The following is a 19,693-nucleotide window of genomic DNA, read 5'->3' as shown; positions in this document are numbered from 1 at the left end:
CTCCTCCTTATAGGCTGTCTCATCGTTGTCGGTGATCAGGCCTACCACTGTTGCGTCGTCGGCAAACTTAATGGTGTTGGAGTCGTGTTTGGCCATACAGTTGTGGGTGAACAGGAAGTACAGGTGGGGACTAAGTACACATCCCTGAGGGGCCACAGAGTGGGGGATCAGCGTGGCAGACATGTTGTTACCTACCCTTACCACCTGGAGGTCGCCTGTCAGGAATTCCAGGATCCAGTTGCAAAGGGAGGTGTTTAGTCCCAGGGTCCTTAGCTTAGTGATGAGCTTTGAGGGCACTATAGTGTTGAACGCTGAGCTGTAGTCAATGAACAGCATTCTCACATAGGTGTTCCTTCTGTCCAGGTGGGAAAGGGCAGTGTGGAGTGCGATTGAGATTGCATCATCTGTGGATCTGTTGGGGCGGTATGCGAATTGGAGTGGGTCTACGGTGTCCGGGAGGATGGTGTTGATGTGAGCCATGACCAGTCTTTCAAAGCACTTCATGGCTACCGACGTGAGTGCTACGGGGTGGTAATCATTTCGGCAGGTTACCTTCACTTCCATGGGCACAGAGACTATGGTGGTCTGCCTTCCAGATGGCAACTCTGCTGACTAATAGTAGTCAAGAATTAGTTTATTCAGTAGATTGGCTAAATCACTTTCTTCTCAGATAGTCTTTTTTCCCTTTAATAGCCTTTCTTCCCAAACATCTTTGAGGCTTAATCCACCCCTCCAAATAATCCCCAAATACACCCCAAACCTCAGTGGAAGCCTTCTGTTTTTGGGCCCAGTACCATGCCTTTTTGGCCCACCAGACTCCCTGGTTCTGGTGGTCAGCTGATGAGGGACCAAAAGCCTGAAAATTACATTCCAGAAACTCATCAAATACTATAAACTAAAGATCTCTATGTGATCTCTTCAAGTAGTTCCCAAAAGCCTAGCCGATATAGTCTTTGATCGCCTTCTGTAATTTGATAGGAAATATTGGACATTCAATGAAAGATGAACGTCATCGACTTGAGAGAGAACAGACAGACAGCCGCACGCGCTGGGTCGGTAAAGGAACACTTTCATTCCAGCAATTGAGAAAATATTATACTATGTTTAAAACAATTCATATGTCATTTAATAAGATCTCTATGTGAGACTGTGTCCCTCTTCTCATTTTCTCTGGAGTGGGGTGTGTGGGTCTTCCGGACCACCCTCTACCTGCATAGCACAGCTCACCAAACAGTAGACTTAAAGTTCAGAACCTGACCGCTGTGCAGTTTGTCAGGCACTGCAAAATGGGCAAAGAGTGCCTTCCACCGGGCAGTCCAGGATGGTTGATTAAATGATAGATTCATGTTTCATGATAGGTTCTCGGATGGTTGTAAAAAATAACTTTACATGCATGCAACTGCTATTTTTTGAAACATTGATAACGTGGCTTAGAAATGATTGGGTAACAGGGAGATTAAAGTCCCCCACAAATCTTAGGCTTTTCACTACTTGAATCTTGTTAATATGGTTAAACTACCATTTGATCGATTTGAAAGGGTCCCTGAGAATTAAAAAGCTGTCAACACTGCCGCCATGTGGTCAAACGTTTCATTGCAAAGAGCAATGAACCTCACCATCTATGACATCATGATTGATGTTAGAAGATAATTAGCTTCAGAAATACCCTCTGATCACAATACTTTGAGTTCAACGGAAAGAGGGGGTAGAAAAATTATTACTCAACATTTCACTAGTCATAACTACCATATTGATTGAAATACAACTATCATATTTCTATAAACTGGAAAAATAACAGAAAACCCTAGCTTGAAAGATATTTAGTCAAATAACCAACCACAATCCACAGAATGGGTCTTCAGTTGTATCTATTTTTATTGTTAGATAACATGTACAAGTACAGTAGAACTATTGTGTGTTACCATGTACCCAAAGGACAATCCTCCAGTGTCTTCCGACAAAGGCCAACGTTTAGATAGCATTGTTTTATTACAGGTTTATTATTAATAACCGTGACCTTAAACACACACACATACATACAGAGAGGTACACACACACACACACACACGCCAATTGCGCAGGGGACTCGAATGGATCTATTGGTCACAGACGTGAGTCAGGAGGGTTCCGGGGGTCTTCTAAGTGCTGCTGTTGTGGCGGTGTGCCAGTAGGTGGCACTGTGAGTCACTGGCTCAGGAAGGACAGGGCCGTGTCTCGCTCCTCCACCAGCTCGGCGGCTGTGGCGTCCATCTTGGCGCGGGAGAAGTCGTTGATGGGCAGACCGTCATGGATATTCCACGACTTGTTCTGTGGGGAGAATATGGATGAGGATCAAACAGGGAGCTCTTCAGCACACCTCATCTAGTCCAGGATCACAACTACAGTACATGACTACAGTACCCACAATGCTCTGAGTAACACAGTTGTGTCACGATTTTCCAATTGCAAATGAATGCTGCTAAAGTCTGTGTAAACTGCTGGCTTGCAATAGTAGGCCGATGTTGGTATAACCTAAACTCTGAAAAGCAGATGTTGGGTAACAATGACTTTCAATAACCACCCATCGGTAAATGATATATAAACTCAGCAAAAAAAGAAACATCCTCTCACTGTCAACTGCGTTTATTTTCAGCAAACTTAACATGTAAGTATTTGTATGAACATAAGATTCAGCAACTGAGACATAAACTGAACAAGTTCCACAGACATGTGACTAACAGAAATGTAATAATGTGTCCCTGAACAAAGGGGGGGGGTTCAAAATCAAAAGTAACAGTCAGTATCTGGTGTGGCCACCAGCTGCATTAAGTACTGCAGTGAAGATCTGGGCTATTCGCTGGCCATGGCAAAACACTGACATTCCTGTTTTGCAGGAAATCACACACAGAACGGGCAGTATGGCTGGTGGCATTGTCATGCTAGAGGGTCATGTCAGGATGAGCCTGCAAGAAGGGTACCACATGAGGGAGGAGGATGTCTTCCCTGTAAACGCACAGCGTTGAGACTGCCTGCAATGACAACAAGCTCAGTCCGATGATGCTGTGACACACTGCACCAGACCACAACGGACCCTCCACCTCGATCCGGAGTACAGGCATCGGTGTAACCCTCATTCCTTCGACAATAAACGCGAATCCGACCATCACCCCTGGTGAGACAACCGCGACTTGTCATTGAAGAGCAATTACCGCTAGTTCTGTCTGGTCCAGCGACGGTGGGTTTGTGCCCATAGGCGACGTTGTTGCCGGTGATGTCTGGTGAGGACCTGCCTTACAACAGGCCTACATGCCCTCAGTCCAGTCTCTCTCAGCCTATTGCAGACAGTCTGAGCACTGATGGAGAGATTGTGCGTTTCTGGTGTAACTCGGGCAGTTGTTGTTGCCATCCTGTACCTGTCCCACAGGTGTGATGTTCGGATGTACCGATCCTGTGCAGGTGTTGTTACACGTGGTCTGCCACAGCGAGGACGATCAGCTGTCCGTCCTGTCTCCCTCTAGCACAGTCTTAGGCGTCTCACAGTACGGACATTGCAATTTCTTGCCCTGGCCACATCTGCAGTCCTCATGCTTCCTTGCAGCATCCCTAAGTCACGTTCACGCAGATGAGCAGGGACCCTGGGCATCTTACTTTTGGTGTTTTTCAGAGTCAGTAGAAAGGCCTCTTTAGTGTCCTAAGTTTTCCTAACTGTGACCTTAATTGCCTACCGTGTGTAATCCGTGTCTTATCAACCGTTCCACAGGTGCATGTTCATTAATTGTTTATTCATTGAACAAGCATGGGAGTCAGTGTTTAAACCCTTTACAATGAAGATCTGTGAAGTTATTTAGATGTTTGCAAATTATCTTTGAAAGACAGGGTCCTAAAAAAGGGACGTTTCTTTTTTTGCTGAGTTTATATGTTCTATTAATACACCTTGCCAGGGTTGATTTAGTTATGTCCATAGAGATGCTATGTATACAATGGCCTTTTCTGTGACAGAATGAGCAGTGCCATTGAGGGCTATGAGTGACTAGTTTGAGTGACAAGTTTTGGCAATTCATAAATAAACTGTGGCACAAGAGCCCTCTATCCATCTCTATGGTTATGCCTTACCTTGATATGAACAGGGAATGAGTAAATGAGGTCTTCGGGGATTCCGTAGGAGTTTCCACCAGCGTAAACACCCATAGACATGAATTCACCCTGAAAATAACAACAGGACAAACAGTCAGACCAGGGACTCAGCTTCAAAAAACACAACATTTTGGTAACACCCTCCCCCTCCCCCAAATTCCCAGGTTTTCCAGAAATCCTAGGAAAGTTAGCAGAATTATGCAACCCCCTGATATTAGCTTCCCACTTAAGAGTACTGCCAAATTAAAATGAATTTGTCTGAGACATCCAAAAATGCTTTGCATGTTTGTGGATTCTTCCAGATTGAAAATAAAGAGGAGTCATGGTGCTCTGTTCCAAGATATCACTTTTCAATATATAAACATTTGAACAATGTTAGTTGTTTAGCATTAAATGTTAGTGTTTTCTGGTGTTTGGGAGGAGGGGGGGTTCGCTGCAGACCCTTGACGTCATTCCACCCCACCTCCCAAATACACGGCTTACATCGAGAGTGCCGAACCACCAGTCCCTCATGTGGTCACAGATGGCCTTGGCGGCAGACATGGCACTGGACAGCTTCCTGGCCTTGATGACGGCAGCACCACGCAGCTGCACCGTCTGCAGGAGACAGAGAGGAGAGAGGGAGAGAGAGCGGGGCAGAGGGGGATTTAGGACGGCTTCATTACAACTAAAGGAATAACACGGGTCAATAGATTCAGTGAAGATGCTTGTATTCAGATAAGAGATTATTGAAAGATGAGATATGGGGTCCAGATGACACCTACAACCCACACTCACTTGTCCATGAATAGGGATTCATTCAGGTAAGGATCGCACATTTATAATACCTATGAGCTATGCATACGCAACATAGGTGCAAATAGCTGATCATTAATATGTATAACTACATTCATAAAGCATTATTTGTTTATATATTTTTTTTTTTACTTAACACATATTTTTCTTAAAACTGCATTGTTGGTTCAGGGCTTGTAAGTAAGCATTTCACTGTAAGGGTCTAACCTACACCTGTTGAATTCGGCGCATGTGACAAATAACATTGGATTATGAGCAGTAGTCCAAGCGACGTGTGCAGATTTTGGGTCGAATTGTTTACTTTTTCCATAAGGCATGAAACTTGGTACATTTGTACAGTTTGAGGCCATGAACATTTTCATAAAAACGAAGCCATAAAAATTAAAAAAAACAGGCAGAATAATGCCCTTTGAAGCAAATTGTTAGAATGCCCTACAGTACATATTTACGGGAAATTATGTCAAAAATGGGTTAGGTCAGAAGAGCCAAAACTAGAGTTCGCTTACAGAGATGAAGTCTCCCTTGAGCCAGCTGTCGTCCTTCACGGCGCTGTACGCCTCCACCTCTTTGCCATGCACGTTGACCATGGCGTGGTGCACGTCGGGGTACTGGGTGGATGAGTGGTTGCCCCAGATGATGACGTTCTTGACTGCGTCGGCGGGCACGCCGCAACGCATCGCCACCTAGAGGCAGACACAGGCTACGATGTCATTCATGGGATTTTTGACCATATTGGAATACCCATTCAATTGTTTCAGATCGAATTCCAAATGGACGTACAGCCCCATACACCTTATGCACTTGTAGAGATAAGATGATTGACTAGGTTTAAGAAATATGGTAAAATGTCCAACTAACCAGTCATATTGCTCACACTTAATCCTCTCAGATATCCAGAAGTACATAGGGTATAGAGGGATCCATTTGGGACTGGACATTACAACAAGTGCCTTGAGGCTAGGAACTGGTGTGTTTTTCCGGATGGAGCCTTTTGGCTTTGGCCTACCTGGGAACGGGCCCGGTTGTGGTCTAGACGGGTCAGGCAGGAGAAGTTCTCTTTGGGGATGGAGGGGGCAGACTTGGAGGCAATCAGACAGTTGGTGTTAGCAGGGTTTCCCACCACCAAGACCTGAGAGAAAGAGAGAGAGGTTAGAAACATCAGAGTCATCACTCACTCAAACTACAGATTCACAAACAGCTCCATTTCAGAGTAGCAAACGAGAGTAGGATAAGTCCTATTTTAAGTCCTCATCTTCATTTGTGCCATTGTATGTGACTATTTATACATCTAAAAGCATACGCATTGTTTTATGCAAAGCAGAGATGGCACATCATCAGAAAGAGTAGCAGAGACCTCCCGAGTGGCGCAGCGGTCTAAGGCACTTCAGTGGGGTTTGGACAGACAGGATGTCCTTGTCCCCTCTGCGGCGGGCCAGGCGCATGCATTGGTGCGGCTGGCTTCTGGGTTAAGTGAGCAGTGTTTCAAGAAGCAGCGCGGCTTGACAGGGTTGTGTTTCTGAGGACGCATGGCTCTTGACCTTCGCCTCTCCCGTGTCCGTACGGGAGTTGCAGCGATGGGACACGACTAACTACCAATTGGATATCATTAAATGAATTTATATTTAAAAAATGCAAATATATATCAAATAATATATATTTTAAAAAAGAGTAGCAGTGCAACTGAGAAACATGAGTCACGACTAAGGGAAATGCTGACACTTTCTAAATGGCCAAAAAAAAAATCTATAGAAGATTGATGTCACGCACAGAATACATCCCCTTTAAATGAAGGTCAAGGATTAGCTCGATTTAAAGGGATCGCTGTGTGTACATGAGTGTTATGGCTGCCAGCGCCAACCCTAGAAAGATAACATCTCCCGCCATTATGGCCCCTGAGCAAGACACTCAACCCCTGAACTACTCACCGGGTCGCTGTACTGTTCCTGGCTAATGTGGGTACTTGTGTGTGCGTATATATACACATTTCTCTCTTCACATCTCTACTCTTCTTCTAAAAACACACTCACTTTAGAGGACGGGCATTCAGTTCTTATGTAGCTACATAGATCGTATAGAAACCTGACCACTCGAATGCACACACATTCCCGGATCAGAAGTCGTTGACCTTGGCCATTAGAAGAGGTGAGTCTTTGTTCCGTCACACTGACGTCTAGTTGTTGCTGCCAACGGCCCCCCTTGTGACACCAGTGACTGCAGTGTGTACACACACACACAACACAGCGTGGAGTAGTTTTCATCCCTGGCTTTGGAACACAGCCGACTCCACACAGGATTAATAGCCTGTAAGATGTGAACTTGCGCCGATACCATAGAAGTATAAGGCTGTTAAATGTTTTTTTTTTAAATGGCCTGTTTTAAATGTAAAAAGGTCAAACTATAGTCTGATTTGTCAAAAAGGTTTGTGTGACTTTTAAAAGGAAGGAAAGTTCTACAAGCTGGTTCATGTCAAATGTCATAGAACTAGAGGTATTGTGTCAAGTCTTTAACAGGAATCAAAAATGTATCTCACCAAAATATTACATCTGTAAAAGCAGATGAACCTTTCACCAAAACACCCTTTAACATCATTCAACACCCCACAACCTGGCCTTTGCAGTACTGTTGTGCCTTCATGTCCCTTGATTATCATTAGCAATGAGAGCTGTGTGTGTGTGTGTGTGTGTGTGTGTGTGTGTGTGTGTGTGTGTGTGTGTGTGTGTGTGTGTGTGTGTGTGTGTGTGTGTGTGTGTGTGTGTGTGTGTGTGTGTGTGTGTGTGTGTGTGTGTGTGTGTGTGTGTGTCCTCTCTAGCCAGGCTGCTGCTGCTCTGCGGCAGTGGCCCGAAACATGCCGAGTCATAGACACACAGAGGGACAGTTACCCTGACGGTCTTCTTGGCGTACTTCTCCAGGGCGGCCCCCTGGGCCTTAAAGATGGCCACGTTGGCCTTCAGGAGGTCCTTCCTCTCCATGCCCTCCTTCCTGGGCATAGAGCCCACCAAGATGGCGGCGTCCAGATCTTTGAAGCCCAGCTCCACCTTGTCGGTGGGGATGACCTCTGTGGACGAAGATGGGGGTGGGGTGACGGTTAGCTACGATGGATATTGTGTTGGATAGAGTGGATGTAGTTGTCAACGTTGTGTTTACTGCCCCATTTGTAGAGAGATGTAATGGTTTTACTGGATTCTGCAATGAACTTAAAAATTCAGATTTGACAAAAGAGCAACACAATCAGGTTATAAGATGCGTTTAAAAAAACTATTTCTATAAGACAAATTAAGCATAGAATGTCTGCTAAAGTTAGTAAAATAAATAGGTGTGTTGGCAGTTTCTGTTTGTGGTGGTAGCTGAACTTTTTAATGACCTTTTTAATTTACAGTAATTATACTGCTATTTCTGGCTCATCTGGGTGTACATGAATGCAAGATTAGGGAAGGACAAACAGTCTCTGTGTGGGAAATGCCCTGAGGTAATTGTGCACACACACACACCAGGTTATTTCCAAACCGATAGTCTAGCACTCAGTGGCTCCACCTTGCTGATAAATTGTCTCGTTTCTTGAAACACTGCCAAATGCGCTGATTTCGTAGATAATGTTTGCTCTGTGGCAACTAATGAAAAACTCTTTCCCTGCTTTATCAGGATGAACTTCAGTCAGGGCTCATTGGTGCACGAGATGTCTTGTACCCCACCTCCCCTATTGTTGCCCCACCACTCCCGGGATTGGTTGGAATGTCCTAGAGGCCCTTGGGAACCGACGAATAGTAGGCCTCCTTTCTGACACTCCTTCCCACAGCAGTCTGTTGTGGACCATCCCTGCTGCTGTGAAATTAGGGCTATTGGAATAGTACCGCAGCAACAGTCCACACCCAACGCATTTTAAATGTGTTTCAGATGGGGGGGAGGACACAATGTAAATCATGCCAAAAAAGGCACGCCTATGTATAATGGGTTGCATATGTTCTCACAACCAGCACAGGCAGAATAGAAAAGCATTGCTCACCCCTCAGGAGTGGGAGAGCACAGTCCTGCAGCTCCATCACAACCCCATCCAGAACCGGCAACATGGGAGGGATGTCCAGCAGGACCAAGATGATGGGCTAGAACAGAAACGATTGCAAAGAGGGATTTTTTTTTCCATTCTTCTTCAAGCAGCTGACAAAAATAAGAGCTCGGCCCCTCCCGACCTCATGCCAAAAATTCACATCCCATGCATAATTCACACGCGCTTATGTAACGATATCTTTACAGCCTACATGTTACAGCATCCGTCTGCCTCCTGTGCTCGAGGACAAACGCTGATTTGAAAGAGAGCGTGTGCGGGTAGAAGTAGGCGTTGGCCGTGTTACCTGGTCCTTGCCGAAGACATCTCCCTTGGCGATGCTGTACAGCAGGGAGTAGGCGATCTGTCCAGCAGCGCCAGTCACCAGCACACGGATTGGGTCGGCCTGTAAAACAACACACAAACCCCATACTCATTCTGTGCAATCTTCCAACACAGCAGTAATGACCTACATAGCAGGGATACGCAAATGAAGCGGCAGTAATCGCATCTGACTGCTATGTTGATTAAAATGACAAAATTCAGTGTCGACAGATGGAAACGCACTTTGCATTAGCTGGCAGAGGAACTGAATGAAATAAAGATGATGATGATGATGATGATGATGCAATTTTCGACTAATGCCACGCGCGAAAGTCTTTACATGCTGACCACACCGCTCTCGAAGACACCGCGGCTACATCGTTGCCAGCGTGAAAAAGCGGAAACAATTTCCGAATCAGGCAGTTTACTTTATCTTCTTAATTTCGGAATTGTAGTCTAGAGACTAGTTTTTTAAATCCAGCATTCTCATTTCTTAAAATCAAATGTTATTTATTATTCACCTTACAGTGAAATGCTTACTTACAGGCCCTTAAACAACAATGCAGGTAAGAAAAAATACGTACAAAACAATACCTAAAATAAAATAAGAAATAAAAGTTACAACTAATTAAAGAGCGGCAGTAAAATAGCAATAAGCGAGGCTTTAATACATGGGTTACCGCACAAGATGGCTGGTTGGCCATCTTTCTGACTAACGTTAGCGAACGACTTCAGAAAGAGATGGTGAACGTTAGACGGAAATCTTTGCTGAAACAACAGACTAATCTTTGATCAAACATGAGATTAACCGCTGATGCTACTAGCTCCCGGCTTCAATGACAAGTGGACACAAACCCCAAATTGCTCATCAACAATGACAAGCATCTGTTATCCTACCTAGCAAACACTTTCGATGCATCATTCATATAACAGTTAGCTATAACTTGACGGCAACAAAATAAACATACATCTTACCATATTCACTTGAGATAGAGGATCTCGTTAAGCCTGCAAACACTGTTTCTTTCGCTAGGACTAGACTGAAGGGTCACCTCTGCGCTTGTATTGAAATGTACGACGATGGCGCACTGGATTCCTATCCAGGGATCTGTAGTTGAATATTCACTGATGCTGGTCTTTTTACCCGCTCAAATCACGAAAAGGAACACATTCCCCATGAAGAACCGCTGCAGCGCCAGCTCGTTGTTCTCGAAGGCCACGCCCACATGACCTTATATGGACCACACACAAAAACTGAGTGTGGGCCGCGTTCATATGTCTCCTTTTACAAATACCTTGCTTCTTGCGTCTTTCAGCCACACATTTTTTTTGTTATAACTTTGTAATAAATTAGCAGACGTTCATCACTCCTCTAGAAGGACTAGATAGACAGTATCCTAGGATTTTCTGTACACAGTCACTTGCAGTTCTTACTGTGGCCTAATGAATGAAGGAGGATAGCAATAGTATTAACACTTGGCCAAGCTTTTTTGAACTCTATTTTTAAGAAAACACACATTTGAATCTATATACACTTCATTAATCAGAGATATACATTAGAGTTGTGTTGGGATGTTGTTCGTGGATTTTTGGTAGCCCTGTGCCAAGTTGAATTCAGCCAATGAATTCAACCCCTTGCCTATACCCTGATATCAATCTATGTTTGCTTTTACAAATGCATCACGCCTACATTACATCACACCGCATTTTCCTATAAAGATTGAGCCCGCCGACAGGATAAATGTTTAGCCAATCGAAAACATGCTTTGTAAATGATCTATTAATGGCTCATAATTCAAGTTAATAAGACTAAGACATGAACAATATTTCAAGCAAATATTAATTCAACAACCCAACAAAAGCCTGATTAGAGGGACGGAGTCAAAGGTTGGTCCTGTGACTTACTACTAAGCAACTATTAATGGCCATTGTCTGTAAGATGGAGACACTTCTCCTTCATGGCCTCATTGTTTCATGATCACTGATAAGTGAAAGTGCTGGGCAAGATTTGTCCATATTGGTTTAACTTGAAAACCACTGTCCTCTCCCAGCCTTACTATCTGCATCTTTATTTGGTAGGTGGGTACAATCAAATAGGTCATAGGCCAACTGGTAGCCTAATTCCAACACAAAATACAATTCATCCTCACGTAGTAAGTATAACGTCCACCTAACTTTTTCTAACAGAAGACTATTGGAAGAAGATGTCCGTCTGTAGCCTCCACTGGGGCACGAGCGGGGTCATTTGAAGTCAAGTGCAGTGATGTGGCTCTGGTAGACTAGTCACAAGATGCTTAGCAATAGAACAGACTAAAGTGGCATTATCTTCACAACTGATGAGCAGGCATATGAGCTTTTTTTCGAGGGTGGGGGTAAGAACAAGGTTAGGTTTAGGGAATGCAATTTAGTTTGGATGCACCATAATCCCAGCGTTTCTGGCATGTCCCTCTGTGGATGCATTCAGAGGTTTCAAAAGAACTTGTTTCAAAAAGCCTGTTGACTTTTTTATCTATAATTCATGTCCACTCTATTACATGAAGCAACCAGGACCTAACACAGACATGCAGCCTAGTATTTGCCACAGCATATTTAACATGTTCCTTAGTTATTATTTACAATGATTTAAGTTGTATTAGGAGGATGTACACGGTATACACCATCTAACAAAACGCTACATGGCTAAACATTTAGATTATTGTTATGCCAACAGATATAAAAAGGAATTATAAATTGGTTGGTTAGAGCCCTGAATGCTGATTGGCTAACAGCCGTGATATATATGACCTATACCAAGGGTATGACAAAACATGTGTTTTTAATGCTCTAATTACGTTGGTAACCAGTTTATAATAGCAATAAGGCACCTCAGGGGTTTGTGGACCAATATAACACGGCTAAAGGCTGTATCCAGGCACTCCGCGTTGCGTCGTCCTTGCACAAGAACAACCGTTAGCCGTGGTATATGGTCATATAGCACACCCCTCGTGCTTTATTGCTTAATTAGATCCGTTTCATTAGGATTGTGGGAAGTGGGGCATTAATGTTACATAATCGCCCGGTGAAAATAGTTGGCTTCCCTATGGAGGCAGCGCCTGTCTGACGCACCGGGTGGCATGGAGCTATCCATGGTGCAATGAACACCCGCTCGCGTTCTTCACCAAAGCTGCCGAGGGGAGGCAGGAAATTAATTAATGATGATGTGGTCACACAGACAGGACGGTCGAGCGACATACACTTTGTTCAAGTCTGTAGGCTATTGTGAATGAGTAGGCCTCACAGTAGTCTACTCAATTCGAATGTCTTGTTGACTGAGGATAGATACCCCCAAATAGTAGCCTATGGGCCTATCATTTTCTAGTCGACAGTGTCTACTACCCAGGAGGAATAGATGAAGCTTCGGCAAAAACTAACGGGGACCCGAATTAACCAATATTTCACTAGGCCACCCTATAGGATTAGGTTTGTAAGAGCTTATCACGGTAATTCAACAAGAGATAGGCTATAGGGAGGAGAGTCAATGTCGAGTTGGCAACTGTAGTTAATTCAAATGAAGCCTTAACATTTCGTTTGAGAGCCCCTCTGGTATGCTGGTGGCTGGTGCGGTCAAGGACAAGAGTCTTACCTCCGACGATGCCGCCCGCACCACTATGTACATCGCTGTCAACAAAGTCAACATGGTGAACCCGGATCCGTCCCCCTCGCTACAGTATGTCCGACCGTCTGTCTTTGCGAGTCCAGGCGAAAAGAGTTTAGGGCGAGATAGTCGGGGAGAGAAGGACCTAGAGAGCGGTGCAACAACCTCGGGGAAACGCGAGCCCTTAAGACAGAAACGCGCTCCGCTATGCAGTTAACTCGGATCCGCTATCTATCAGTCTCACCCAGGAGTCACCCCCACTCTCTTGCACTACAGTCTAGTCCGCTAATAAGCTTTAGTATACTAAAATAGATTGACTGCGCCGTAATCTTTTGCCCATTAATAATAAGTACTGTTGCATAAAGTGTAGTCTATCCTAATAATCATGTCTGGTGTGAGACGGGGGGTTTGGTGAATGACATCACTAGCCTACAATTGAGAACCGCAGAGGTGTGGTGTGTTTTGAGGGGGTCACATAAGGACATCATAATGTACAGTACCAGTCAAAAGTTTGGACACACCTACTCATGCAAAGGTTTTTCTTTATGTTTGACTATTTTCTACATTGTAGAATAATAGTGAAGACATCAAAATATAAAAACTAAGAAATAAAACATATGGAATGATATTTTAACCAAAAAAGGGTTAAACAAATCAAAATCTATTTTATATTTGAGATTATTTAAATTAGCCACCCTTTGCCTTGACGACAGCTTTGCACACTCTTGACATTCTCTCAACCAGCTTCACCTGGAATGCTTTTCCAACAGTCTTGAACGAGTTCCCACATATGCTGAGCACTTGTTGGCTGTTTTATTTCACTCTGTGGTACGACTCATTGTCATGTTTTGTCTTATATTGTCTTGTCATTATGCTTTCCCTTCTGTTCGTTTCCCCCTGCTGGTCTTATTAGGTTCGTTCCCTTTTTCTATCCCTCTCTCTCTCCCTCCCTCTCTCTCCTCTCTCTATCGTTCCGTTCCTGCTCCCAGCTGTTCCTCATTCTCCTACTCACTCATTTAGTCTTTCCACACCTGTTCCCTATCTTGTCCTCTGATTAGAGTCCCTATTTCTCCCCTTGTTTTCCGTTTCTGTCCTGTCGGATCCTTGTATATTGTTCGCCGTGCTGTGTCTTGTTTCCCTCAGATGCTGCGTGTGAGCAGGTATCTGAGTCTGCTACGGTCGGTGCCTTCCCGAGGCAACCTACAGTTTATGGTCGAGTCTCCAGTCTGTCCTCGTCACTACGAGTGGAATTAGTTTTTATGTTTTGTTTTCTGCTCTGATTTGTCTAGGAGTATTGCCTTTTTCCTTTGCTGGAATAAAGACTCTGTTTTCGCCAAGTCGCTTTTGGGTCCTCATTCACCTGCATAACACTCATCCCACACCATCATAATTAGGTTGAGGTCAGGTGATTGTGGAGGCCAGGTCATCTGATGCAGCACTCCATCACTCTCCTTCTTGGTCAAATAGCTCTTACACAGCCTGTAGGTGTGTTGGGTAATTGTCCTGTTAAAAACAAATGATAGTCCCACTAAGTGCAAACCAGATGGGATGGCATATTGCTGCAGAAGGCTGTGGTAGCCATATTGGTTAAGTGTGCCTTGAATTATAAATAAATCACTGACAGTGTCACCAGCAAAGCACCCCCACACCATCACACCTCCTCCTCCATGCTTCACGGTGGGAACCACACATGTGGAGACCATCCATTCACCTATTCTGCGTCTTACAAAGACACGGCGGTTGGAATCTAAAATCTAAAATTTGGTCTCAGACCAAAGGACAGATTTCCACCGGTCTATTGTCCATTGCTCATGTTTCTTGGCCCAAGTCTCTTCTTCTTATTGATGTCCTTAAGTAGTTGTTTCTTTGCGGCAATTAGACCATGAAGGCCTGATTCACGCAGACTCCTCTGAACAGTTGATGCTGAGATATGTCTGTTACTTGAACTCTGTGAAGCATTTATTTGGGCTGCAATCCAAGGTGCAGTTAACTCTACTGAACTTATCCTCTGCAGCAGAGGTCACTGTAGGCCTTCCTTTCCTGTGGCGGTTCTCATGAGAGACCGTTTCATCATAGCGCCTGATGGTTTTTGCGACTGCACTTGAAGAAACGTTCAAAGTTCTTGACATTTTCCGGATTGACTGACTTTCATATCTTAATTAAAGTAATTATGGACTGTCACTTCTCTTTTCTTATTTGAGCTGTTCTTGCCTTAATATGGACTTCGTCTTTTTCCAAATAGGGCTATCTTCTGTATACCATCCCTACCTTGTCACATCACAACTGATTGGCTCAAACACATTAAGAAAGAAAGAAATTCCACAAATTAACAAGGCACACCTATTAATTGAAATGCATTCCAGGTGACTACCTCATGAAGCTGGTTGAGAGAATGCCAAGATTGTGCAAAGCTGTACTTTGAAGAATCTCAAATATAAATATATTTGATTTGTTTAACACTTTTATGGTTACTACATGATTCCATAGGTGTTATTTCATAATAATATAATAATAATATATGCCATTTAGCAGACGCTTTTATCCAAAGCGACTTACAGTCATGTGTGCATACATTCTACGTATCAGTGGTCCCGGGAATCGAACCCACTACCCTGGCGTTACAAGCGCCATGCTCTACCAACTGAGCTACAGAAGGACCACATAGTTTTGATGTCTTCAATATTATTATACAATGTAGAAAACAGTACAAATAAATAAAAACCCTGAAATGAGTAGATGTGTCCGAAACTTTTGACTGGTACTGGTACTGTATATAGTCGAAACTTTACATGCACCTTAGCCAAATACATTTAAACTCAGTTTTTCACAATTCCTTACATTTAGTCCTAGTAAAAAGGATTCCCTTTCTCAGGTCAGGTAGGATCACCACTTTATTTTAAGAATGTGAAATGTCAGAATAATAGTAGAGAGTGATTTATTTAAGCTTTTATTTCATTCATCACATTCTCACTGGGTCAGAAGTTTACATACATTCAAATAGTATTTGGTAGCATTGCCTTTAAATTATTTAACTTGTGTCAAACATTTCGGAGAGCCTTCCACAAGCTTCCCACAATAAGTTGGGTGAATTTTGGCCCATTCCTCCTGACAGAGCTGGTGTAACTGAGTCAGGTTTGTAGCCCTCCTTGGTCGGACACGCTTTTTCAGTTCTGCCCACAAATGTTCTATAGGATTGAGGTCAGGGCTTTGTGATGGCCACTCCAATACCTTGACTTTGTTGTCCTTAAGCCATTTTTCCACAACTTTGGAAGTATGCTTGGGGTCATTATCAATTTGGAAGACCCATTTGCGACCAAGCTTTAACTTCCGGACTGATGTCTTGAGATGTTGCTTCAATATATCCACATAATTTCCCTTTCTCATGATGGCATCTATTTTGTGAAGTGCACCATTCCCTCCTGCAGCAAAGCACCCCCACAACATGATGCTACCACCACCGAGCTTTAAGGTTTGGATGGTAATTATTCGGCTTGCAAGCCTCCCCATTTGTCCTCCAAACATAACGATGGCCATTATGGCCAAACAGTTATAGTTTTGTTTCATCAGACCAGAGGACATTTCTCCAAAAAGTACAATCTTTGTCCCCATGTGCAAGTCGTAGTCTGACTTTTTTAATGCGGTTTTGGAGCAGTGGCTTTTTCCTTGCTGAGTGGCCTTCCAGGCTATGTCGCTATAGGACTAATTTTACTGTGAATATAAATATTTTTGTACCAGTTTCCTCCAGCATCTTCACAAGTTCCTTTGCTTTTGTTCTGGGATTGATTTGCACTTTTCACAACAAAGTACGTTCGTCTCTAGGAGACAGAATGCGTCACCTGCCTGAGCGGTATTTTACATTTACATTTAAGTCATTTAGCAGACGCTCTTATCCAGAGCGACTTACAAATTGGTGCATTCACCTTATGACATCCAGTGGAACAGTCACTTTACAATAGTGCATCTAAATCTTAAAGGCGGGGGGGGGTGAGAGGGATTACTTATCTATATCTAGGTATTCCTTAAAGAGGTGGGGTTTCAGGTGTCTCCGGAAGGTGGTGATTGACTCCGCTGTCCTGGCGTCGTGAGGGAGTTTGTTCCACCATTGGGGGGCCAGAGCAGCGAACAATTTTGACTGGGCTGAGCGGGAACTGTACTTCCTCAGTGGTAGGGAGGCGAGCAGGCCAGAGGTGGATGAACGCAGTGCCCTTGTTTGGGTGTAGGGCCCAGTCATGACACTTTTTTTTGGGTGCGCCAGGACCATTCACAGCAGAGCTCACTCAGTTTAGCTCAACACTGATTGGCTATTATTTTTATTATTATATATTATATATATTATATATATATATATATATCATTTACATTTAAGTCATTTAGCAGACGCTCTTATCCAGAGCGACTTACAAATTGGTGCATTCACCTTATGACATCCAGTGGAACAGCCACTTTACAATAGTGCATCTAAATATTTTAAGGGGGGGGAGTGAGAAGGATTACTTTATCCTATCCTAGGTATTCCTTAAAGAGGTGGGGTTTCAGGTGTCTCCGGAAGGTGGTGATTGACTCCGCTGTCCTGGCGTCGTGAGGGAGTTTGTTCCACCATTGGGGAGCCAGAGCAGCGAACAGTTTTGACTGGGCTGAGCGGGAACTGTACTTCCTCAGTGGTAGGGAGGCGAGCAGGCCAGAGGTGGATGAACGCAGTGCCCTTATTTGGGTGTAGGGCCTGATCAGAGCCTGGAGGTACTGAGGTGCCGTTCCCCTCACAGCTCCGTAGGCAAGCACCATGGTCTTGTAGCGGATGCGAGCTTCAACTGGAAGCCAGTGGAGAGAGCGGAGGAGAGGGGTGACGTGAGAGAACTTGGGAAGGTTGAACACTAGACGGGCTGCGGCGTTCTGGATGAGTTGTAGGGGTTTAATGGCACAGGCAGGGAGACCAGCCAACAGCGAGTTGCAGTAATCCAGACGGGAGATGACAAGTGCCTGGATTAGGACCTGCGCCGCTTCCTGTGTGAGGCAGGGTCGTACTCTGCGGATGTTGTAGAGCATGAACCTACAGGAACGGGCCACCACCTTGATGTTAGTTGAGAACGACAGGGTGTTGTCCAGGATCACGCCAAGGTTCTTAGCGCTCTGGGAGGAGGACACAATGGAGTTGTCAACCGTGATGGCGAGATCCTGGAACGGGCAGTCCTTCCCCGGGAGGAAGAGCAGCTCCGTCTTGCCGAAGTTCAGCTTGAGGTGGTGATCCGTCATCCACACTGATATGTCTGCCAGACATGCAGAGATGCGATTCGCCACCTGGTCATCAGAAGGGGGAAAGGAGAAGATTAATTGTGTGTCGTCTGCATAGCAATGATAGGAGAGACCATGTGAGGTTATGACAGAGCCAAGTGACTTGGTGTATAGCGAGAATAGGAGAGGGCCTAGAACAGAGCCCTGGGGGACACCAGTGGTGAGAGCGCGTGGTGAGGAGACAGATTCTCGCCACGCCACCTGGTAGGAGCGACCTGTCATGTAGGACGCAATCCAAGCGTGGGCCGCGCCGGAGATGCCCAACTCGGAGAGGGTGGAGAGGAGGATCTGATGGTTCACAGTATCGAAGGCAGCCGATAGGTCTAGAAGGAGGAGAGCAGATGAGAGAGAGTTAGCTTTAGCGGTGCAGAGCGCCTCCGTGATACAGAGAAGAGCAGTCTCAGTTGAATGACTAGTCTTGAAACCTGACTGATTTGGATCAAGAAGGTCATTCTGAGAGAGATAGCGGGAGAGCTGACCAAGGACGGCACGTTCAAGAGTTTTGGAGAGAAAAGAAAGAAGGGATTCTGGTCTGTAGTTATTGACATCGGTATGACGGCTGCGTGGTCCCATGGTATTATTACTTGCGTACTATTGTTTGTACAGATGAACGTGGTACCTGCAGGCGTTTGGAAATTGCTCCCAAGGATGAACCAGACTTGTGTAGTCTTTTTTTGAGGCTTTGGCTGATTTCTTTTGATTTTCCCATGATGTCAAGGGAAGTGGCACTGAGTTTGAAGTTTGGCCTTCAAATACATCCACAGGGACACCTCCAATTGACTCAAATGATGTCAATTAGCTTATCAGAAGCTTCTAAAGCCATGACATAGTTTTCTGGAATTTTCCAAACTGTTTAAAGGCACAGCCAACTTAGTGTATGCACACTTCTGACCCACTGGAATTGTGATACAGTGAACTATACGTGAAATAATCTGCCTCTAAACAATTGGGAAATTACTTGTCATGTACAAAGTAGATGTCCTAACCGACTTGCCAAACTATAGTTTGTTAACAAGAAATTTGTGGAGTGGTTGAAAAATGAGTTTTAATGACTCCAACCTAAGTGTATGTAAACTTCTGACTTCAACTGTATACAGCAGGAGTATGCAATTTTGCTGCTGCTATGCCGTATATGCTAGCCTATGCATCTACTGGTCTGTAGGTTATATTGCATGTATGATGCATAAATTGCACATTATATTGCACGTGTTTCAATTATAACAATTCATGTAATTGCATTAAATAATAATGCAGAGCCCCACCTGTTTAGAGCCCCACATTCTTAGCCAAAAATGGGTCTTGCCTGTTTTGGATGTTATTTTGGTATTAATATGTGTCACATATCAGTTTGCAAACAATGTAAAAAAAAAACAATTGAGTTAATAAAGCCGCATACCAACATGGTCTCTTCTTTGTTTTCTTGAGTAAGTGAGCTCCAAAATGCAGGTTTTTCAGCCTAGCTCAGTGCTTTCTGTGGTGGTGGGACAAACCAGCAGAAA

The 19,693-nt window shown here is 44.2% G+C and overlaps 1 protein-coding gene across 2 annotated transcripts; it reads right to left on the bottom strand.

The window, feature by feature from the left end:
* Nucleotides 1–1,851: 1,851 nt before the first annotated feature.
* LOC124016101 (malate dehydrogenase, cytoplasmic-like) lies at nt 1,852–13,182 on the bottom strand. 2 transcript variants are annotated; one of them, XM_046331626.1, is made up of 9 exons: nt 12,894–13,182; nt 9,255–9,353; nt 8,909–9,005; nt 7,788–7,963; nt 5,915–6,037; nt 5,415–5,591; nt 4,597–4,710; nt 4,093–4,182; nt 1,852–2,307 (listed from the first exon to the last, which is right to left on the bottom strand). In XM_046331626.1, the coding sequence occupies exons 1-9, from the start codon at nt 12,945–12,947 to the stop codon at nt 2,185–2,187; spliced, it is 1,053 nt and encodes a 350-aa protein (XP_046187582.1). In that variant the 5' UTR covers nt 12,948–13,182; the 3' UTR covers nt 1,852–2,184. The 2 variants fall into 2 exon arrangements, with proteins under 2 accessions (XP_046187582.1, XP_046187583.1); XM_046331627.1 differs by lacking the exon at nt 12,894–13,182 and adding an exon at nt 10,247–10,416.
* Nucleotides 13,183–19,693: the final 6,511 nt, after the last annotated feature.

Source organism: Oncorhynchus gorbuscha, linkage group LG26, assembly GCF_021184085.1.
Source record: "Oncorhynchus gorbuscha isolate QuinsamMale2020 ecotype Even-year linkage group LG26, OgorEven_v1.0, whole genome shotgun sequence".
NCBI lineage: Eukaryota > Metazoa > Chordata > Actinopteri > Salmoniformes > Salmonidae > Oncorhynchus > Oncorhynchus gorbuscha.
The sequence above is the reverse complement of the archived record's forward strand: the minus strand, read 5'-3'. Positions and strand labels throughout refer to the sequence as shown.